This window comes from Branchiostoma belcheri, unplaced genomic scaffold, assembly GCF_001625305.1.
Source record: "Branchiostoma belcheri isolate BF01 breed outbred unplaced genomic scaffold, Haploidv18h27 scaffold128, whole genome shotgun sequence".
In the NCBI taxonomy this organism is placed as follows: Eukaryota; Metazoa; Chordata; class Leptocardii; order Amphioxiformes; family Branchiostomatidae; genus Branchiostoma; species Branchiostoma belcheri.
The window spans coordinates 87,394-108,220 of NW_017802691.1; the positions used below are offsets into that span (position 1 = coordinate 87,394).

The window sequence follows — 20,827 nt, forward strand, 5'->3', positions numbered from 1 at the left end:
ACTTAGTACGACTTGTTAAAGTTGAATTCAGCGAAGAGCCTTTCAACTGGAAGCATTAGCATTGATCCCGTTTTACATAGAAGAGGAAAAACAAGTTAAAGTGTCTAATTTTAGTTTTCAAAATACTCCTCTGGGTACACCCACTCCGCTGGCAAAATATCCCCCGTATTTGGCCAACTTCTACTACTTTTCATCACCCAGTGGAGTCTGGTGGAGATAAACTAATCTTGCCTACCGGGCGCGGGTCCATATGGTCGGGAAACACCAACAGCCATGCCATGGTCGGGAAACCCGGACAAATACTAGTAGTCTCTCCAAGAAGAGGTTTCTAGTACCAGGCACCGCTGATCGCTGGAAAAATACTAGTAGTAGAAATTGGCCAAAATAAAGGGAATACCAGGGAAGTTAGCCGACACACGGAGTCGCAAAATATACAATTTTTCCAGCGATCCGCGGTGCCGCATGGTAGAGGCTGTGGTTGAATACAATAGGTTGAATACAATATTTTTAAAGAGGCTACAAATATCGGCTTCAGCTTTTTTACGCGTTTGTATGCGTTTTTATCGGGTTTACTTTTAGTACAGGTATCGTCTTTTTTAAATTCCCGACCTACCAGTCTCCAAGCAGAGGTACCGGTTTAAGCTTCAGCTTGTTTTGACGTGTTTGATGATAGGCGTTTTCATCGTGCTTTATTTTCAAGTTGTTCTAGTGTCTTGTGCTTTTCTTCTTTTTACGCCAGCCCAACCAGATGGTAACTGCCGGACCAATTTGATTCTGTCTTTGCAGCCACCAAAAGATCATCTTCTTACAGATCCCGACGTTGACAAATCTGATTGCCCTGAAGTACTAGTACTTGTCCTTGCGCAGAGAGACTTATGAAGTTTATCAGCTTTTATCAATGACGTCCTTGCCTTGCTTTTATCAAGCTACCAAGAATCTGAGAGACCGTCTACCGCTAAGCCAAATAAAACATTTACAAGTACGGTACCCTTAAATTTCAGCTAATTTATCTTCTTTCTTACGATATACTAGCCTCTACCAGGCTTCGGCAGGTGGCTGGAAAGAGATAACATGCCAGGGAAGTTCGTCCACTAGAGAGCACAGCTACTGTACTCCCAATCGAGCTTCATGATATAACTTGCTCAAAAAATAAAAACAAAACTGAGTTACTCATTCATACATACACATGACACATTACAGGACTATCCCTAGCCCTGTTGAAAGGCCAATGGGCCCGACTCGGTGAATACTACCTATCTCCCGAGAAGGTCTTTCGGTGGACGTAAGATAGTATTGTCAAATTGGCCAGCCTGTATCTATTTGCCTGTATGGATTACTGCCTTGCCATCGTATAATCTGCTTGGAGATTAGCAGCATACGGATATCCGATCAGCTGTATCCAATGCACGGGTCAGCAGCCGGTCGGGCTATCATAACAAGGAGCTTTCATCTCCTTGATCATAAGAAGGGATAAGGATATTAGCTCCAACTCCAAAATTGCATTGTGTCGAAAATAAAAGCAAGAAAAAAAAGCGATGACTATTTATAGTAAAAACACACAAACTACAAAGGAGGAGGGAGCTACTAGTACTAGAAACATTTCCTAAAATCAAATCGCCTTCGACTCCTCTGAAAAAGAAACAAGAAATTCCAGTGCTGCTATTTTCGTCTTGTCTAGAACAGTTTGCGAAGTGATTTGGGATCATTTTGGGTCTTTTTGAAAGGCTCTGCCCGAAGGATTTGCCAAGACTTTTGTTATTTCATGCCAAATGTTTCATATTATTTGACAATATTGGTCACGCGAAACTTGATACGCACCCTGGAATGACGTCAATAATGGCACATACCAGAAAAAAGTAGGGTGTTGTTTGAGTACAATATTTTAAATTTTCCATGGCATTTGTGCACTTATAATCTTTTTATTACTAAAACTTACTAAATTATTGAATATAGAAACTATTGTATATCTATAATTTATATATTTGTTATTATGGCTTACTTTTAATTACTGTAAAATTGCAAAATAAGTATCACCCCTGCTATGATAAAAGTGGTCCGTCCCAATGTCCCGGGACAATCACTGCACAGACTGCCCTGAGACCGAGATGTGATCTCGTGACCATGCCTGACAACAAAGGTGGGGCTCCGCCTAGCAACCAATCAGCGCGCAGATCCGCGGGTGGGCCGTCGGGCGCCGCTTTGGTCTCATAGGTGACCCCAGGTACGTAACTCACCTGTGTGTATACCTGCAGCTCCTAGTAACTCAGCGCAGAAGCCATGCTTCATGTTTATGTATCACGAAACCCTACCATGGCTTCGTCTGAACGAGAGAGGGACAGATTTTTTACCTACAGAGAGAGGAAAAACTGACTTTGGAGGCTAAAACTCGCAAAGGTGCGTAAGTAAGGGAGCACCCGGATTTTTAGATAAGACTATTGTTGCTGTTACGGTAGGGATAGTTTCTATGCACTGTGCAGTAATCATATACGGAAGAGAAACGGTAAGGTAGGTAAACTAGACTCTGTGGCGCCCAAATTTACAAACTACAGAGACAAACACGCCAAGTTTATGTTGTTTATGCGTAGCAAACCGGAAAAATGAAATGATTTTGTTTTCGCGGTGGCTACAGGTATGGTGTCTGTCCTATGCCCTTTCTACTATAGAAGTCTAGCTGTATTTTAGGTCGCTGAAACTTGTACCCCCCTCCCCATATCGTATGACAACTTTTACATAAAATTTCATAGGGGGCGGGCCAGTATATTAATTGTTGCTTGTTTGGGCTTAATATTAATGCCAATTATTGAATATCTTAATCTCAAATTGGAATCTTAGTGCAGATTTATTAAATCTTGAAAAGATTATTTTTTTTCTAATACAAAACTTCCATTATTCGACTATTGGTCACAGTTTTTATGGTTGATCAATTATTCATCAAACCAAAATGTTACCAGTAAAATTTGTTAAACTTGCAGATCAGTTATGTCAACATTCGGCAAGGTTCATTATGCTTCAACAGCAAAGTAAGCAAAGGTACAACGTTAGAATGATAACAGAAGTCGAAGTCCAGAAACAGCCATGAAAGGGGAACTTAAATAATTAAAAGAAATCCTTTGAATAAAGGATCGATAGTCAAAGACAATGTTTTTTGAAGTCAACTTCAATCTAAATTGATAGCCTTTCCATGTATAGGTGTGAAACTAATTTAGATCAAGTTTAATAAAAGTGATTTTAAAATTGTTTTATTGCTTTATTTAATTAGTCATGATTAGTAAGCCAATTTGGCACATCCTCAAGTTTTGACCAGATGCAAAACTAGTATTTTAATTTTTTATTGGTATTTTCTGGGGTTAAATTCAGTAATAGAATCCGTAACAATGGTATCCTTAAACTTTGATGCCAACATGCACTATCAATAGTAGTATCATAGATTCATACATAGTTTTTAGTACTTTTTTGTGGTCCCAAAGATAATTTCCCCATTGTCCATAATGACCGCCTGTCCACATACTGAAGTTTAGTGCTCCCCTGAGTGATCTTCTGGGGCAGTTTTGACTGGATCTGAATTGTGTTTTGATTTGGCTAAGTGCCTGAAGCAAGTCATAAATCAATAAATCAATATATCAAGTGGCAGGCAGATTTGTAAGAGACTCCCGAGAATACTGGCCAGTCAACCAAAGCTCCAGGATGTATTTTGGAAATATATACCAGTAACATTGCTTTCTGTGTTATTATTCTTTCACATTAAATTTTACCGTGCTCCGAGTCGGAGTGATTTTTGACATTCAGTCTTTGCCATCCTGCCATGTAAATGTTATCAATTGTCAGTACAGTTTGCAAAATGGGCCCTTTTTAACCTCCTTTATAGCTGCAAGCAATTATAGAAATAAATCTTATTGTATGTATATAAATTGTATATTAAGGTACAAAGGAATCTTGGCAACTTCTCGTACATACTAGTACATTAGGCTAAATCTAGTACCTAATAGTACAGAAGAGTGGGTAGCTATTAGGATGAGAATGTAACGTGTGATGAAAACGGGATTTATAATTATATAATAATAATGCCAGTTGTTTACAAATGGACACCACACAATTTTTTTCATTTCTGCAGGTTTTGAGGCCCCGCCATGTCTACCACATCATCTGCCTCTCCCTCGAGGAGGCCCAGTTTGCTGCCAGGCGGCGGGGACGACAAAGACAAGGATGAGGCGTACCTCGCTCAACTCCAGGCCACGCGCAACGCCAACCAGTTCTTCGAGAAATTTGACCGTGCCGAGGTCCAGGAGATGCTTGCCTACACCTCCTCCCACTGGCTCCTGTCCTCGGACGATCTCAGGTTCTCAGTCGAGCCCCCGGACGGACTGATTTCGAAGATGCGGGGGATTTCGTACTCGAATTGTATCTTCCTGCTCCCCGAGGTGCCAGACTGTCAGCCATACGACTGTCGCGAGCTGCACCAGATCATACGGGACCTGGTCACGGGGATATTCGCCTTGAACCAGGTGCCGCGTATATCTCTTTTTTTTGTAAAAAGTAACTTTATTCACTAGCCTGGTTACCAAACCTATTATGAGCTCACGAGTCCCACATCCTCTCAAATATATGATGCAGGACTGAGGAGCTATAATAGGTTTGGCAACCAGGCTATTTATTCACAGTCAACCACATGCAGAAACAATTTTACGTCATAGCACTATTGATACGTTATACAAAACTTAAACTACGGAATCCTGAATTACAGCAAAAATAAGTGGGCAAAACAAAAATGCAAGCTTGCTAGCTTAAGCTAGTCACAGTGTTTTACAGCTTATGGAACGTGGGTTTGGCAAATGCTAATGGCGGTGCAGAAAAGGTAATATTTTGCCTGCAGGATAGAGCAATTCAATGTTTTATTGTTTTGGAGAGAGGACAAGTGACCATAGATAATTTCATTGAATAAAGAGACTTTTTACACAGCCGACGTTTCGGTTACCTTCCTCAGGGCAATTCTGACTGGTTCACATTCATTGTTGGAAAACAGGTGCCGTGTTTATCGCTGGAGGCAAATTTCAACCAGAGTATGTCGTGTATGAAGCCATGGTAGGGTAGTCAAATGTTTTATTGTTTTGGAATTGTGACCATAGATAATTTCATTGTTGGAAAACAGGTGCCGTGTATATCGCTGGAGGCGAATTTCGACCAGAGTACGTCGTGCAAGCTCCCGCCGGCGTACCACGACACGAGAGTCGGGCAGATCCTGATTAATCTGGACTACATGATGAAGGCACTCTGGCACGGGGCGTTCTTCCCGCCGGACAAGAGGGCCAAGTTCTCCGAACGCTGGCGATCCAACCTGGACGTCAACGCCAGCGGCAAACCTGAGACGAAGAAGAACGTGTTACTAGAATTCACAACAGCAGGTAAGTTACTAGTATATGTTTCTTTCGCCTTACAGCCTATAATTCTGTAACCAACAGAGAATAGAGAATCAGCTACTTCAGTGTGCGATAAACTGCTAGAAAAGGGGCCTATTTATATAAACAATTGCAACCTACTACATGTACAACTTTGTTGTACTGAATGTTTTGTTTGTTTGGAGTATAGAGAGAGAGATCAAAAATTTTTACTGGGGGACAAGGTAGACTTTTCCTTTTTGCTGTAATTTTAGTAGCTCTGGGATTGTCATTCTGGTCCAGTCCTTGATTAGCAATTAGCAATAATCAGCAATAATGTATGTAGAATCACAATGTACTGAGCCATTTTTCTCTGTATATACAGGTATGATGGATATAACTAAGGACCCTGAGTATGAAAAAGTGTACGATGATCAGCCTGAGACAGAGAAGATGAAGGATGAACACACCACACTGGAGGAGAGGAAACTATTCATGAGATATGTCGACAACTTCTCACTGCAGGTCAGCTTTTTTATTTTTCTTAAATATTTTGAAAATTTATTTAGCCCCTTAGAGAGCTAGCATGGCTGTGGGCAAGCCGACCTGCAGATGGCCGGGACCGAGGGCGATACGGAATACCCCGTGTTGTATTTTATTTATGTAATACCCACCCAAGAAAACACACATTTTAATGCAAAATGTACCAAAATTTACTGTCCCTAATCAAAAATGTGGAATAAAAGTTCAATGTTGCAACATCCGAATTTGGTATTCAAATTTTCTAAAGCAGTGCACTCAGCTCAGGTAAAAGGTGCTTTGAACATTTGAAAGCCCATGTGATAACCATTAGAACCCAGCGTGATACTACAAGTTATCACGTGGGTCAGAAGACCTGTACCGAACGTTATTGTGGCCCTGAGGATTGACAATATCAAACAGTCTGAAAATGAACATTTTTTTCCCTGCAGATGACGGTATACCAGACGAGTGTCCAGCAGCACAAGAACCTGTTTCTGATGGAGTCAGACTGGAACATCGCCCAGCAGGTACAACTGGCCGAGGACAGGTAAAACTTCTCATCTCTAAGTTATCAGCTGAATTAATATTGTTTAATTGGGTTTCAAATACTTATTTTTCTCACTGAGTTTTGTATAGAAGAGCTCATGCAGCCCCTAAGAGAACCTGCCCCAACCGTGATAGACTGGACACCAGAGGCTAATGTTTTTTTAGGCATTTTCTTAATCTCAATCATGTAATGTCACACAGTGGTCCATGTTTCTGTCTCTTTTTTACCTACCCTGTAGTACTAAATAGACATATGAAATGCATCAAAAACACAATGTAAAGCACTAAATAATGTCTCATTGGGAATGTATACAAGAGAACTTCAACATCCTCATGGATATGTTTAACTGTAACAGAAATCACTTAAAAAAAAACAGTTACCAATTTGAACTTCAACCCAGTGCAGACTGGACGTAACACTTTGTTTCTGTAAAAAGAATCTATTTCCACAACATGTAACGTTAGCGTTAAACACTCTGCTGTTTTGTTGTCTTACCTCTATTTTCAGACTTGGCGGTGTCACATTACTATACATACCCCAGTGGGGGGTTGTTACGAACTGTTGCCATAACACGGCCTCACAAAGAAGATTTTGGATCCAGCTCTTCAAAAAAGTGAAAGACTTAACCATCAGTGTTAGATGTAACACGTGAACAAAAGTTGTCAGAGCAAACAAAAGCAAACGTTAAATAATTAATCATTTTTCCTCAGTGTCTCCGTGTTGTGAGCAGTAAGTGATCCCACTGCTTTGCTCTTAGGGATCAAAGTCAATGGATCCAGGGGACACGGGTTCCAAACCCGAATAGGCACAGATTGGTAACACTAACTAGGCATTTGTCATTTTGGATAGGGACATAAATCCAACAGTTGTCCCTTGTATGGGGAAACCTCAAACATGAAACCTCTGCATGTAAGAAAAAAAAGAAATAAAAGAGAAATAAAGATAAAACAAAGATCACAACACTTGTGAAAAAGAGTAGGTGTAACCCTGTGCATGTGCTTGGCTGAAAAGTTGTAGCAATGCCACATTATGCCAGTAGGTACTTGAAAAATTAAGCATCATGCTTCATCTCAGGAGCAAGAATGACTGATTTACTGTTACAGTAACAGTTCTTTTTGTTGCCATTTTACAATATTATTATGATTTTAATAATATTACTAGTATCTTTATCTCCTCTGGTCTCTTAGTGTCAATGACAAAAGGTACATGTAGTGGATGCTACCTGAAACGTCTGACGTTTCCAAAATCATATCCAGTTGCTTGAGTAACTGCTTTAGTATTATCTTCTAACTTTATTTTTCTTTTTTATTTCCTGATACCCCCAGGTTGGACCAGCAGAGCTACCTGTTGATCCAAAGACGTCTGCAGATGCACCAGGAGCTGATTAAGAAACACCTGGAGGATAAGGCCGAGGTGCGCCGGCTCCTGGGTCTGGTGAAGTTCATCAGCTTCATGGTGCCGTTCCTGGTCGCCATGAGGAGGAGGATGAAGGTTCCTGACATGTCCAGACTACTCGCACCATTTATAGGTAAGTACCGGTAGTATATGACTGGTGCAGTGGCAAAGTGGGTAGAGTGCTCGCCTTGCATTTTGTAGGTCGTGAGTTTGTTCCCTGGCTGTGTCATACCAAAGACTTTAAAAAATGGTACATTATTACTAGTAACTGCTTTCTTTGCTTTGCACTCAGCATTTGGGAAAGAGTATATATGGGAGTTAAACACACACCATTACCAACAGGCTAGCCCCCAGCTGTAGTGATTGCACAACTGTGTGGCCCAAGGGCTACAGAAATGGAGACTGCCACCGCCATACATGCGACCATGCTAATTTTTTTTAACAGTCTAAATGAATGTGAGGTGGTGTACCTAACACTGTAAACATTGGATTCTTGATAGTTCTTTGGAAAAAGAAATGCCCAGCCACCAATTGATAATAGTGGCCACTTTGGCCAGGTGGTCCTTATGTAGAGGTGATCACTAGCACAGGTTTGACTGTAAAATCATTTAGGTCCATATTCAGGCCTGAGTATGCAGGAAAAATTGTTTCTAGCCTTGATCTGACACAAATCTCTTCATGTTACAGATGACAAGTTGAGAACAGAGAGGGAACTTCCTCCTCTGATGCTGGGAAGTGATTTCAAGTGCAAGAATTTCTTCTTCGAGAATCGGTACCACCATCTGCACGGAGGCATCACCATAGACCTGGAGACTGGACACCTAGGTTTGTAGTCTTGGTTTGTAGGCCTAAGGAAAAAAATGTAACAGTTGTGTTTCCTGTTTCCCAACCAACCCTAGAAAAAACGGCCGACCCCAGTTGAAACAGGAAACACAACATTTTTTTTCCTAGGCCTTACAGAAGGACTGTTGTGTTCATTTTACATGGCTTAAAAAATGGGTACTTGAAAAACTCATTATACAGTCTAGCCCATCTAGGTGTTTCATGATCTAGTGTCTATCAAAACATCAGAAACCTTTGGGTAACATAGATCTTCATGTACTTAGGTTGCCTAGTGTGCAACTATGACTGAAAAAAGCATTAAAAAACCTGAGATACATTACATAATTATGTATGTATAAGCCAGTTTTTATGCAGTCTTTAAATGAATGTTTCTTACCATTTTCACAGTGGACCCTCCAGGAGAAGTCATTGATGCATTTGATGAGCTCCAGTTGGAGGCAGCGACTCACTGTGCCAAGCTGCTGGACCCTGATGCACCGTACATGGAACACTACCCGCTACCCGTGGTCGAACTCAATGGGAAAAAGTACAGTTGATTCTTCGAAATCTTTTGTATCTAAAAAAATCTGGTTTCATTATCTATTCAGTAACTGTTGTTCTTGTATTTCATTACCTGGATGTCTAACCCTCATCGACATAACATGTATCTAAGTTACGTCAATTAAGGTGACAATGAGATGTTTCAAGCAGCATTGACTACTTTCTGTCAGTGACTAACATAAGTTAAAGAAGTACTTGTCCAAAAACTCCTCAGACAGTCACTCACTCCTCACTATCCAGTTTAGCATCTGTTGTTCCCTGCCTTCTGAGGATTAGACGTTGCTTGCACATTGATGCTGAGGCTTGATGGCAGCCGCCATTTGCCTCTATCCTCCCTTATGTTATCCATCCATCTCTTCCTTACACATTTTAGGTTTTGGCCTTTCACATTCAGTGTATTTGTCCATATATCAGCACCAAGGACAGGGACATGAGTTAAAGCCCTTTTTGTTTTGCAGTAGTTTTGGTTATCAGCACCAAGGATAAGATCATGAGTTAAACACCTTTTCATTTTGTTTAATTTAGTTAGCTGGCCAATTTTTTCTTCTATCTAATAGTACATTTGTATCTGATTCAGTATTTTTTCCTCCTCCATGTTCAGGTACCACATCTTCTCGCTGGATTTTGAGACGTACTATCCCCAGTCCCCTCACAAGCCGCGCTGGATCCACGCTTTCTACGACGTCACCTCCAGCCTCAAACCCAAACGACTCCCGCTGACAGACATACAGGTCCACGAGCACTTCAAGAAGAGGTTCGGCTACAAGAAAGCCATCAGATACAAGGTATGTGGGAAGTTTTCAGTTCTCATCAAAAAGTACAAAGAATTCTGAACCATTTGTCTACCATAGCACACTGCAAATGGAAGCATTTGATCATCCTAGCATAATATATAGGTAAAAAATGACATGTAGCTTTAGTTTGAGTTGGATATCACATAATAGCATAATTTATTTTATAGTAAACCTTGGGTTACAGAACATTGGAATCATCTACATGTTAACACTCAGTTACTTACTTGAAATGTCTTTGTTGTCAGTTATTCCTGTAAAGAGCTCTAATTTTAAATTAAGAATTCAACCTTTTGTTTTTCTTTAGAATCTCCAGTACGGCCTGAAAGCGTCGGCGCAGCGCGGTTTGGTCGCCATTTTCCAGACGTTGTGTCGAAAGTGCCCGGCGACGCGACTGGCGAAGCACGACGAACACGGCCTCTCCCTGCTGCACCACGCGGCGATCCACAACCGGCCGCAGGTCATCGCACTGCTACTGCTGCAGGGGCTGGACGTTAACGTACGCAGACTGGTGTCGCAGTACACCGCCTCCCAGCAGAGCAGTGGTAAGCAGTAGCTACGTTAACTTTTGTTCCGAAAGAACTGAAAACACTCACTGACAGACAGTCAGTCACTCAGTCACTCACTCATTCATGCACGCAAGCACTCACGCAAGCACACACACACACACACATACGCCATGTACGCACACACACAAGCACACACACACACGCATGCACTCACGCAATCACACACACACAATTTAGTTTGAAAATATTGTATTTTGCTGCTCTATCCACACATTATTTTGATAGCTGATGATTGACACAATGATTGACACACAGGTCCTACGGCCCTGCACCTGGCAGCCCAGTGTGGTTCCCTGGACGCCCTGTCCTGTCTGGTGTCCTGTAAGGCGAACATCACCATGTCTGACCAGGATGGCTGGGCGCCGGTTCACCACGCCGCGTACTACAACAACGTGCAGTGTCTGAAACACCTCATCAACAAGGACAGCAGCCAGCTGGAACTCAACACTACCAACCAGTAAGCATGCCAGCTCGTTAGCTGATACTAATTAGAATCAATCAATCACTCAATGTGATTGTGATGCTATACATTTAGTACTTATACAGTTTTGTTCAGATCTGGCCAGTAATCTTCGTCAACAAAGGACTACCAAGCAAAGCAAAGTTTTGTTTACCAACTACAGTATACTCGGTGAAGTGTTGATGAGTCCTAGTTGTTGGTGCACCTACATGTAGATATTTGTGCATGGTTCCAGTGGATGGCAGTCAGCACCAAGGACAGGTCTATGCCATTAGACCTGGGAATACTGGCACCATATGAATGCCTCATTTTTGACTGTGGTTATTTCCTGGTGTCAGATCATTGTGATTCCTTAGGAAATAATAAGAATTTGTTGTGATGTAATCCTTTTATCCTTTTATTCTTATGCTCAGTTACCTTTATTCAAACTTACTGTAGATTGTGTTATTGCTACTCCTCTGAGCTGTGCAAATTGCAAACATCCATAGGTTCAAGTCGTCGCCCCTGCTGCTGGCTGCGAGTAGCGGAGCCCTGGCGGCCGTACAGTACCTGCTGGCCTGCGGAGCAGACATCACCAAACACGACACCAAGGGTGACAACGTGGTTCACCTGGCAGCCCTGCGCTCCCACACCAACGTACTGGAGTACCTCATCCTCATGAACAACTTAGAAGTGCCTGTGTGGAAACTGCTAGTCGGTAAGTTCTTAAAGCTAAGATAAACACACAATATCTTTACGTTCAACTGCTATTATATATTTCTACATTTCCTAGTACATTGTATCTTTTGTGAAGGCATTGTTGTAGAATGAATTTGTCAATTAATCAAAAACCAAAAATCAAGAAATTCAACATAATACTTTCTGACTAAAGGTTGCTTTAGAATCTGTAATTAAAGTCCTAGTTGTTGACTGTTGGTGTACATTGTAGATATTTGTGCACGGTTACAGTGGATGGCAGTCAGTACAGGTCATGTCTAGGACAGGTCTATACCATTAGACCTGGAAATAGTGGGTGCATATAAATTATCCTGATGATAACACCTTTTGTGCAGTCATGTGCCTCAACTTTGACTGTGGTTGTATCTTGCAATTAGATCATTTCGCCATCTTAGAAAATGTTTTTATGTTTATCAGGGATGTTGCAGAGTGAGGAAGAAGACAGGAAGTTGAACGCTGTGCGATCGTTAGACATCCTGTCTGTGTCTGGGGAGGATCATTGGAAAACCATGCTGGCAGCTGGTAGGTCATATATAATGTCATATTAATGGATGGATTGGGATGAATAATGACTCGTTTTGACTCTATTTGTGACATTATGGCGTCATAAGCCATGTGGAATAGAGCCTTCTGATTGGTCAATGTCACCCGGCTATATGATGATATGTAACATTTGATACACATCAGACATTACAATCTGATTTATTGAATGGCTCTTACATTGTTGATTAATATGTACTATGAATTATGTACTACATTGTCAATTATGTACTATAAATTGTGCCTGTAGAACTGTTTGTAAGGATGTCCTTACTTCATATTTCCCCAGGTTCGATCCCAGCGCTGGTTGAGCTGCTGAAGCATGACAGTGAGACCCTCCAGGCCCTGGCTGCGTCCGTGCTGTGTAACATCTCCGAACACGAGCCCGTCCGGCGGGAGATCGCCAGCGCCAACGCGACCCCCGTCCTCATCCACCTGCTGGGGTCGGCCGTGGACGATATCCAGTCACGCTCGGCGGTCATTCTGTCGGACCTCGCGTGTGTGGACGACAACCAGGAATCCATATCTGCACAGGTTGGGCTTTTATTTATTTTCTGTCAGGATGTGCAGCTTTCTAGTATTCAAAATTATTCAAAAAAATCTTTTGGAAAAAATTTTTTAAAAAGTTTTGGGAAAAAAATGAAAAAATGTTGAAAAATATATGTTGGAAAAAATTTTCAAAAAAGATTTTTGAAAAAAAAATTTGAAAAAAAAATTTGAAAAAAAAATTTGAAAAAAAAAGGAAATTTGTAAAAAAAATTTTTCTGGAAATATTTTTCCAAATCTGCTGTATTTTTTTGCCCCCAGGGTGGAATCCCGCCGCTGGTCCACCTGCTGGAGTCAGAGCTGGAGGACGTCCTGGTGAACGCCGTCAACGCGCTGCGGGTCCTGTGCACTGGTAACCATGGCAACCAGAGCACAGTGGCAGAAAACTGCGGCCTGGAGCCACTGGTGGAGTTTCTAGGGGTGGACTCAGGTTAGAAGTCCATTTCTTATCTAACATATAGCACTCTAGTACCGGTATGTCTAGAGATGCCAGATTACTTGTCTGGTAACACTTTTAGGTATGAGTGCATGCAATCATTTTGTCTTTTGGGTTTCACAATCTGTCTTCTGTTGCAAGCAACTTAAACTTGTTTCCACCACAAAGTAAGTCTAATAACTAGATCCCAATTTTCACTGTGCTACAAAATCAAAGTGTTACAAACTTGACTGAATTTACAGTAGGGTGACCTATTGGTAGAGTAAATTGTATCAGTATCAAAAGACTAAAAAACATAAAGTTTAACTTACTACTTCTTGTTTTTCATGTTCTGTGACCTGTTTGTGACCTCTTTGTTCTGTTTCAGACATTCTAAAAGCGGCAGCAGCAGCGGCCCTAGCGTCCATCTGTGCTGGGCACAAGGATAACCAGGACAAGGTTGTAGCGCAGGGCGCGGTCCGTCCGCTGGTGGAGTTGGTGTGGGGTCGGAACGTCACGGTGCAGGTCAAAGCCGCCAGCGCGCTGGAGGCCATTGCTGAGAACAACAGCACCAGTCAGGCAGCCATCTTGGACCTGGATGCACCGAAGTATTTGAACAAACTGCTGAAGGTAGGGCTACTCTATGGTGTATTATTTTGCGATATTAAAGGAATCCAATGGAGTTTTTAGGGCTTGGAAACCAAATATTTCAATGGCAATATACTAGTAATTTAACATGCAACAGTATTAATTAAAAGTATAATTGTATGAAATACAATGTAGTATCAATTCGAAAAGGTTAATACCAAAACAGAGCTACAATCAGCAAGCCATCCAGAAAACAGTAACAACTCCGTATTCAAAAGTATCTTACAAGACAGTACTGCAATCATGTAGCATTTAGTCTGCCATCAATAAATCAGTATTAACATCATTGTCTTCCAGGTTTGGTCAGTAGAGGTAAAAGAACAGGGAGCCTGTACCCTGTGGGCGTTAGCTGGCAGCACCCCGCGGCAGCAGAGGATGATTGCGGAAAGGATCGGGATCCCACAGCTGATCGACATGCTGCTGCTCAAGTCTGAGAAGCTCCAGTATGTGGGTTAGTACCTCAAAATTTCTAATTTACTCTGTCATGAAAGTTTATCTGTGTTGGTAGTTACATGTCAGTGATAGTGTACAATATTCCATAATTTTTCCAAATTTCAAATTTGCTCTTTGATTCGGAAATACTCTCTGCAAATACACACTAACTTATAAACCTGGAGCTAAACCCATGTCAAAAAAAAAAAATTTATTGTAAAAAATTGCATGTTGGCAAACATTTTTCGAATTTGAAATATAAAGGAATGCAAAATTACAAGTCTTCTTAAAATTTTGGATATGTCTCTGCAAAATGTAGATTACAGGTGTGCATTTGGAATGCCACATGTTTAAGATTAAAACTTTAAATCCAACACAAAGAATGGTTCTCACCAAGAGTTTTTGACCAGTCACTCTGGTCTTCTTCAATAGACTAACCCAGTGAGACTTGTCACGTGACTTCTCTGAAGTGTGACGTTGACACTTGGTCAAAGGTATTCGGTATACTGGTAAACAATGTCGGCCCCCACCGTGGTAGAGTGATGGGTGAAATACCCTGATGATGTAAATAGCCTCTTTCACCCCTCTCAGCCTTGTCAACAGTAATTTTAGTCTAGTCTAATTTATGACATCCCTGTTACAGGTTGTTTGGCCATCATTGCGTTGAGCCGCTCAAGTATCGAGTACCAGAACAAGATCTGTCGTGAGAACGGGATCCAGCCGCTGGTCCGACTTCTGCGCTCGCCCAAAACTTCTGAAACTGTCCTGCTCACTGTCATCAAGGCACTGGGGACTATGTGTATAGGTAAGGACCTGTACCTGAATAATCTTGTGATAAGAAAAGAAAGAAAGTGATCTCGATCCAGTTTAGCTCATTGAAGAGCTAATCTTCCACTGGTCGTGACAGAGAACAGTATTTACAGGTTCATTGTACCAGGGAAATTCCCCTAGCTCTTTTCGACAAGCACAATGAACCACGGCTTAATGTCCCGCCCGAAGGACTGTGACCCTAAACAGTAGCGTGCATGACGGGTGAGCGACATCAGCCGGGATTCGAACTCCCAACCTCTTAGTCCAGAGGCAGGATCGCTAACCACCGGACTACGCACGCTACAACTATGCACGTGATCATTATAACTGTTAGAGAAATTACCCTTAAAAGTAACAGTGGCATTGTGCCCTTTGTGTCATACAATGTATTACATAACATAGGAATGTTTCTTTTGATGACATAAAAATGTCCCCTGTACTCACAGGTGTTGCCCACAGCAGCAATAAAGTGACTCAAGGGAAGATAGCAGAGGAACAAGCCATCTCAACACTGTGCAAAATCCTGGGAAGTACATCCAATGAGATACTACAGGTAAGAATTCATTCTTCTTACATGACATATTGTAGTATGCTTTTGCAATCAGGACTTAAAAGTATCAGCCTGGTGAAAAACCATCATACATGTAATACTACATGTATACTTTAGTCACCTCAGTCTTTAAAATTACGTAATATTATAGCTTGAAAAATTATTTGATTTTCCCATTGTTCTGCCTAGACCATGGACTAGCTCCCTCTAGTAAAAAGTAACGTAATGGCAGGCCATTCTTGCCATGGTATTAAACATAAGCTCTGCAGTTCTATTAAAAGCTGCCAGGGTGTCTCAGTGATACATTTATGCTCTACATTTCTTGGCTAGCCTGGGTACCATCCTTGTTAGTTTATGTACGCTCCCACCAACCAGGCTATTTCTTGGCTGTTTTGCAGGTTGAGATAGTCCTGGCTCTGGCCTGTATCTCCCTGAACAACAAGGACATACAGGAGGTCCTGAAAGAGGAGGAAACTTTCTCACCAAGTATCCTGTTACAGCTCTTCCACTCCAGCAATAAGGTACTAAATTTGGCTCCATTTAGGATGGAAAAGTAAAGTTTTTTTTCACAAACAATCACAGGGAAAAAAGGATCATTGTAAATTATGACTGACTGTGTGTATATCATCTTTGGTGATAAGACAAGCTGTTTTGGGCTTGGTTATTTCTTCTAATTTAAAATGATTGATGAGTTTTCAAAATAGGATTGAGTATGTTTGATACCTGTCACAGTGGTATTTTTACTTTAAAATAAGTTGACACAACCTCCTTATAAGATATCAATAAACTTTAAGCAAATTCAAAAGGCAAAATCTCTTATCTCTCCCAGGATGTCCAGTTGAGAGCAGGCACTGCCCTGTCCACGTTTGTGTTCAACAACACGTCTAACCAGTACAAGATCAGGCAGCTCGGCGGGATTCCACTCACCATATTCGAACCCTTTCTACTGTCAGAGAACGAGGCCTACCAGGCCCACGCTTCCTTCCACGTGAGTTATGGTTGATTATTTTGTTGGCTTCAAAAATAATCTAACAAAGTACTACTCTGATTCTTACTCAAACACATTTTATTTTTATATATGGTGACCAGAAAAATAGACAAGCCAAAAACAATACTTTAGAACTTAAGAGGTAATGAACATATCAGGTATCTGTCCTTGGTGCTGAACAACATGCTACTAACACTGTTGATCTTTCCTTGCCTTCAACCATTCTTTACTTAACTTTTAGAATACTGAAGTAGTTGGGTTGCACTGCAGAAAGCAAATTATGCATTTTCTTTGCAAATTTTACATTTAAAGTTTCTAGTTTCTTATTTTGTGTTGTGTTTCCCTGTAGATTGTAGTGCTAGCGCGTGTGATTGTAACATGTGTTTGTTGTGTTTCCCTGTAGATTGTAGTACTAGCCCGTGTGAGTGTGCAGTATTTTTGTAACATGTGTTTGTTGTGTTTCCCTGTAGATTGTAGTACTAGCCCGTGTGAGTGTGCAGTATTTTTGTAACATGTGTTTGTTGTGTTTCCCTGTAGATTGTAGTACTAGCCCGTGTGAGTGTGCAGGGTTATTATAATGTGTTTGTTGTTGTGTTTCCCTGTAGATTGTTGTGCTAGCCCGTGTGACTGTGCAGGGTTATTATAATGTGTTTGTTGTTGTGTTTCCCTGTAGATTGTAGTGCTAGCCCGTGTGATCGTGGATCAGGACCAGGTCATGTTAACGGCCCGCGGGGTCACACAGCTGGTCGAGCTCCTGCAGTCAGCGGACGACAACACCATCGTCTTGGCAGGTAACTAACTGATTTTTTAAAATAAACTTTTAGAAGACACAAGAAAGCAAGCCTTTGCCAAAAATTGTCACCTTTCTAGGTGTAACAGAAACAAACAAACAAACAGAAGTATATCATAGAAATTAATGAACATTTGTTTGTTGTATAATTATTGGGCTGTTTGTTGTTTGAAACTGGCCAAATAGACAAGATACATGTAACATACATGTACATGCCAAGGAGCAGCAAACTGTAACTCCCTTGGCAGACCAACTCCCCTGGCATGTTATCTGTCTATTTGGCCAATGTCTCCTTTTTCAGTGGCTTCTGAAGCCTGCTGGAGCTAGGCTAAAAGAATGACACCACAGTAAACATACTCTAGCTATAGCTACATGACTGTACAGTAACTATGTCTTTCTTGCATTGCATAATACATACTACTGTGTATATGATGAAGTATTGTAGTTGTATTGAAGTTTATGTCCCTGTGTTCCCAGCGAGTTTGATGGGTAGCCTGGCCCACACCCGAGCAGGGATACCGGATGCCATGGTCACATGTGGAGCCGTGGAACTGTTAACAGAACACCTGTCCTCAATAAACGACCAGGTAAACACACAGATTCATTAAAGCAACTTGTTCTAGCCAGCCTGAATTTAAGTCATGTCAATTTATTTTGTTTGATGTAATGCCCACTCCTAGAAGGTTTGGGGGGCGTAGTCCCACGTGAAATTTTAAAATCTTGACTCTCTGAAATGCCATTTCTTGCTACCAGACTACAATCTTTTGTAAGGCAGATTGGTCTCATAGTATGTTATGATATACTTTGTACCATTACTAAAGGCTTTAGTTGTATAATTATTGTGAAGTTTATACAATGACTGTGTATATTTGCTAGGTTCAATCTATGCTACCATTGTGTTCCTAAAGTCCATATCAGCAAGAAAAATGGAATCTTTTTTCGTACAAGAATCTCAAATTTCTCTCGTCTAATGCCATTTGTCAGGTGCGTTTCTACGCGGCGGTTGCCCTTGGTTACCTGACGTTTAACCGTACCGCGGGCCGGGAGCTGCTGGTTCTGTGCCGGAACACGCCGGGTCTGTACGACGTTCTGGTGGAGAACATGGGACAGGACGCACGCATCAGTGCAGAGTTCACTGACACGTTCAGGATGGCCAAAATGGTCGGCCTGCCCTCTCAGAGGTGGGGAGAGACTACATTTTTAATCTAAACTTTACTCATTTGTTTGTTCAGGAATGATAGCCTTGGTTGCCCAACTACAGTTACTAGCCAAGCTGTAATTTAGGGGCTAACCTGGGAAAAATATTGTACAATTGGTTGAACATACAGACAGTGTACAATCATTAAACGATGTGTTCAGGATGGCCAGAATGGTCGGCCTGCCCTCACAGAGGTGGGTATATTCCATGAATAGTTTCATCAGTCACTCATCTGAGTACTCTATGTTTCGGTGACCGTCTGTCACGTTCCTCGGGGCAATTCTGACTGGTTCACATTGCATTGCAGCACAGGTGTCACTGCTATATCATTCTATAGCTACTATACATGGTGGTCACTAGTACAATGTACACTGATACCTATTGTATAGTCACTATTTTTATAATACATGAAGTTGCAATAGTAGTTAGCACTAACACTAACAATGCATGTTTCACTGTTTTTCTACAGCCTTGAGATCAATGGAGGCCCTCCCATACAGTACCCAGGATCAAGAGGTAACTAAGTGTTTAATTCATGGTTCACTTTCTAGAATTTTCATATTGGTTGGTAAAGGTTAGACATCCAGGTAATAATATACGCCAAAAAGTAGTTACTCAAGCAACTGGATATGATTTTGAAAACGGTCAGATGTTTCAGCTAATATCCACTACAATCACAATTTTCGTATCGGTTGCAAAACCCATTTTCTACTATCTCAATCAATTTTCAAAACTCAGCATTCTATTTTATTCTACAGGATATGCGAGACCCTACACAGCCATTGGCCTCACTTCCACCACCAAAACCCGAGACAAGCCCGTCCCAAGGACTGTGTCTGCGCCTGCAATGATCAACACAAGAGATAGGAGGCGTCGCGAGAAGTCTGCCATGATTTCCGTGTCCAAGAGCATGGCAACTCTTACAAACAAGGAGGAAGAAAGTAGCGGACGCAACTCGAGAAAGCAGCCCAGAGCATCTTCTAGGGTTAAGAAAGCTTGGACCTGATATAAGTGTTTTAGACTTAGGCCACACCAAGTAAATTTTATGGATGACGTCCTTTGGAGACCCTAAATATAATGCGATAGGGCGAAAAAAAAACAAGAAGGGCCCTAAAAAACAAGATGCCTAGATTAGAAATATACTAAGAGACGACAAATGTTAGGACACAAATTGAATGAGGTGACACAGTGTAACAAGCAAGAAGTCTTTTATTCATCATCAAAACAGCAGTAAATCAGGTGGATCAGCAGTTGTCGTCTTGTGCTTTGGGGAGATAGATGGAGCAGTCAGCAAGTTTCTTCAAATGTGTCAGCATGTACCAAACTGAATTCCTAATGGAAGTCTTGCTTGATGCTTCATAAGCTTTGGTCCGTACAAACCTATTTGCGGCACTGTCGTGACTATTTGGTCATAGTTACAGGAAGCGGAATTTCTTGTTTTTTTTTTCTAGAAACAGGCCAAAATCAATGCGCGCGCAGACGTCATCCATAAAATTTACTTGGTGTGGCCTTAAGATTAAGCAATAGGACCTGACACAGGTTAAGGGCCATGTCACTTTAAATGTTGGCATTTTCTAAAAACTGAAATCAAATAAATCAATCAATGAAAATTGACTTCCAAACCCAAAGTGTGCATTATATAAATTTGTTGGAACAGTAATTATGATTCATGATCATTGAGTGCAAAAATTTTTGATAACATATCTTTTCATGGCAAGACTTGTGTGTAGATTTGTATGATAGTGACAGTTACAGCAGTAAGAGTTAGCCAGTCCCAGTACATATCATTTGAATGCTAAGTCTAAATACAATTTATGTTACATAGGAAACTAAGAGGCACTAAACAAAATGGGTTCCCAAAGCTTGACTACAAGCATTTTGGATACTGTAGACATTTAACCATTTAGCTAAACAGACATTTAGCTAAATAGACATTTAGCCATTTAGCTAAATAGACGTTTAGCTAAATAGACATTTAGCCATTTAGCTAAATAGACGTTTAGCCATTTAGCAAAATAGACGTTTAGCCATTTAGCTAAATAGACGTTTAGCCATTTAGCTAAATAGACGTTTTGCCATTTAGCTAAATAGACGTTTTGCCATTTAGCTAAATAGACATTCAGCTCTGTAGACATTTAGCTAAATAGACATTTA

General features: G+C 41.1%; 1 protein-coding gene across 1 annotated transcript; it reads left to right on the top strand.

Moving 5' to 3' along the window:
• The first annotated feature begins 4,114 nt into the window (after positions 1 to 4,114).
• On the top strand, positions 4,115 to 19,618 carry LOC109463544 (ankyrin and armadillo repeat-containing protein-like). The gene is given in 24 exon segments (XM_019760385.1): positions 4,115 to 4,502; positions 5,147 to 5,399; positions 5,758 to 5,897; positions 6,344 to 6,441; positions 7,767 to 7,969; positions 8,524 to 8,661; positions 9,067 to 9,205; positions 9,821 to 10,004; positions 10,318 to 10,555; positions 10,835 to 11,036; positions 11,528 to 11,736; positions 12,174 to 12,278; positions 12,586 to 12,830; positions 13,104 to 13,272; positions 13,646 to 13,887; positions 14,203 to 14,356; positions 14,981 to 15,142; positions 15,594 to 15,700; positions 16,096 to 16,218; positions 16,527 to 16,685; positions 17,359 to 17,476; positions 17,953 to 18,062; positions 18,460 to 18,656; positions 19,432 to 19,618. Coding segments are annotated over 24 exon segments (4,257 nt in total). The 5' UTR covers positions 4,115 to 4,127.
• Positions 19,619 to 20,827: the final 1,209 nt, after the last annotated feature.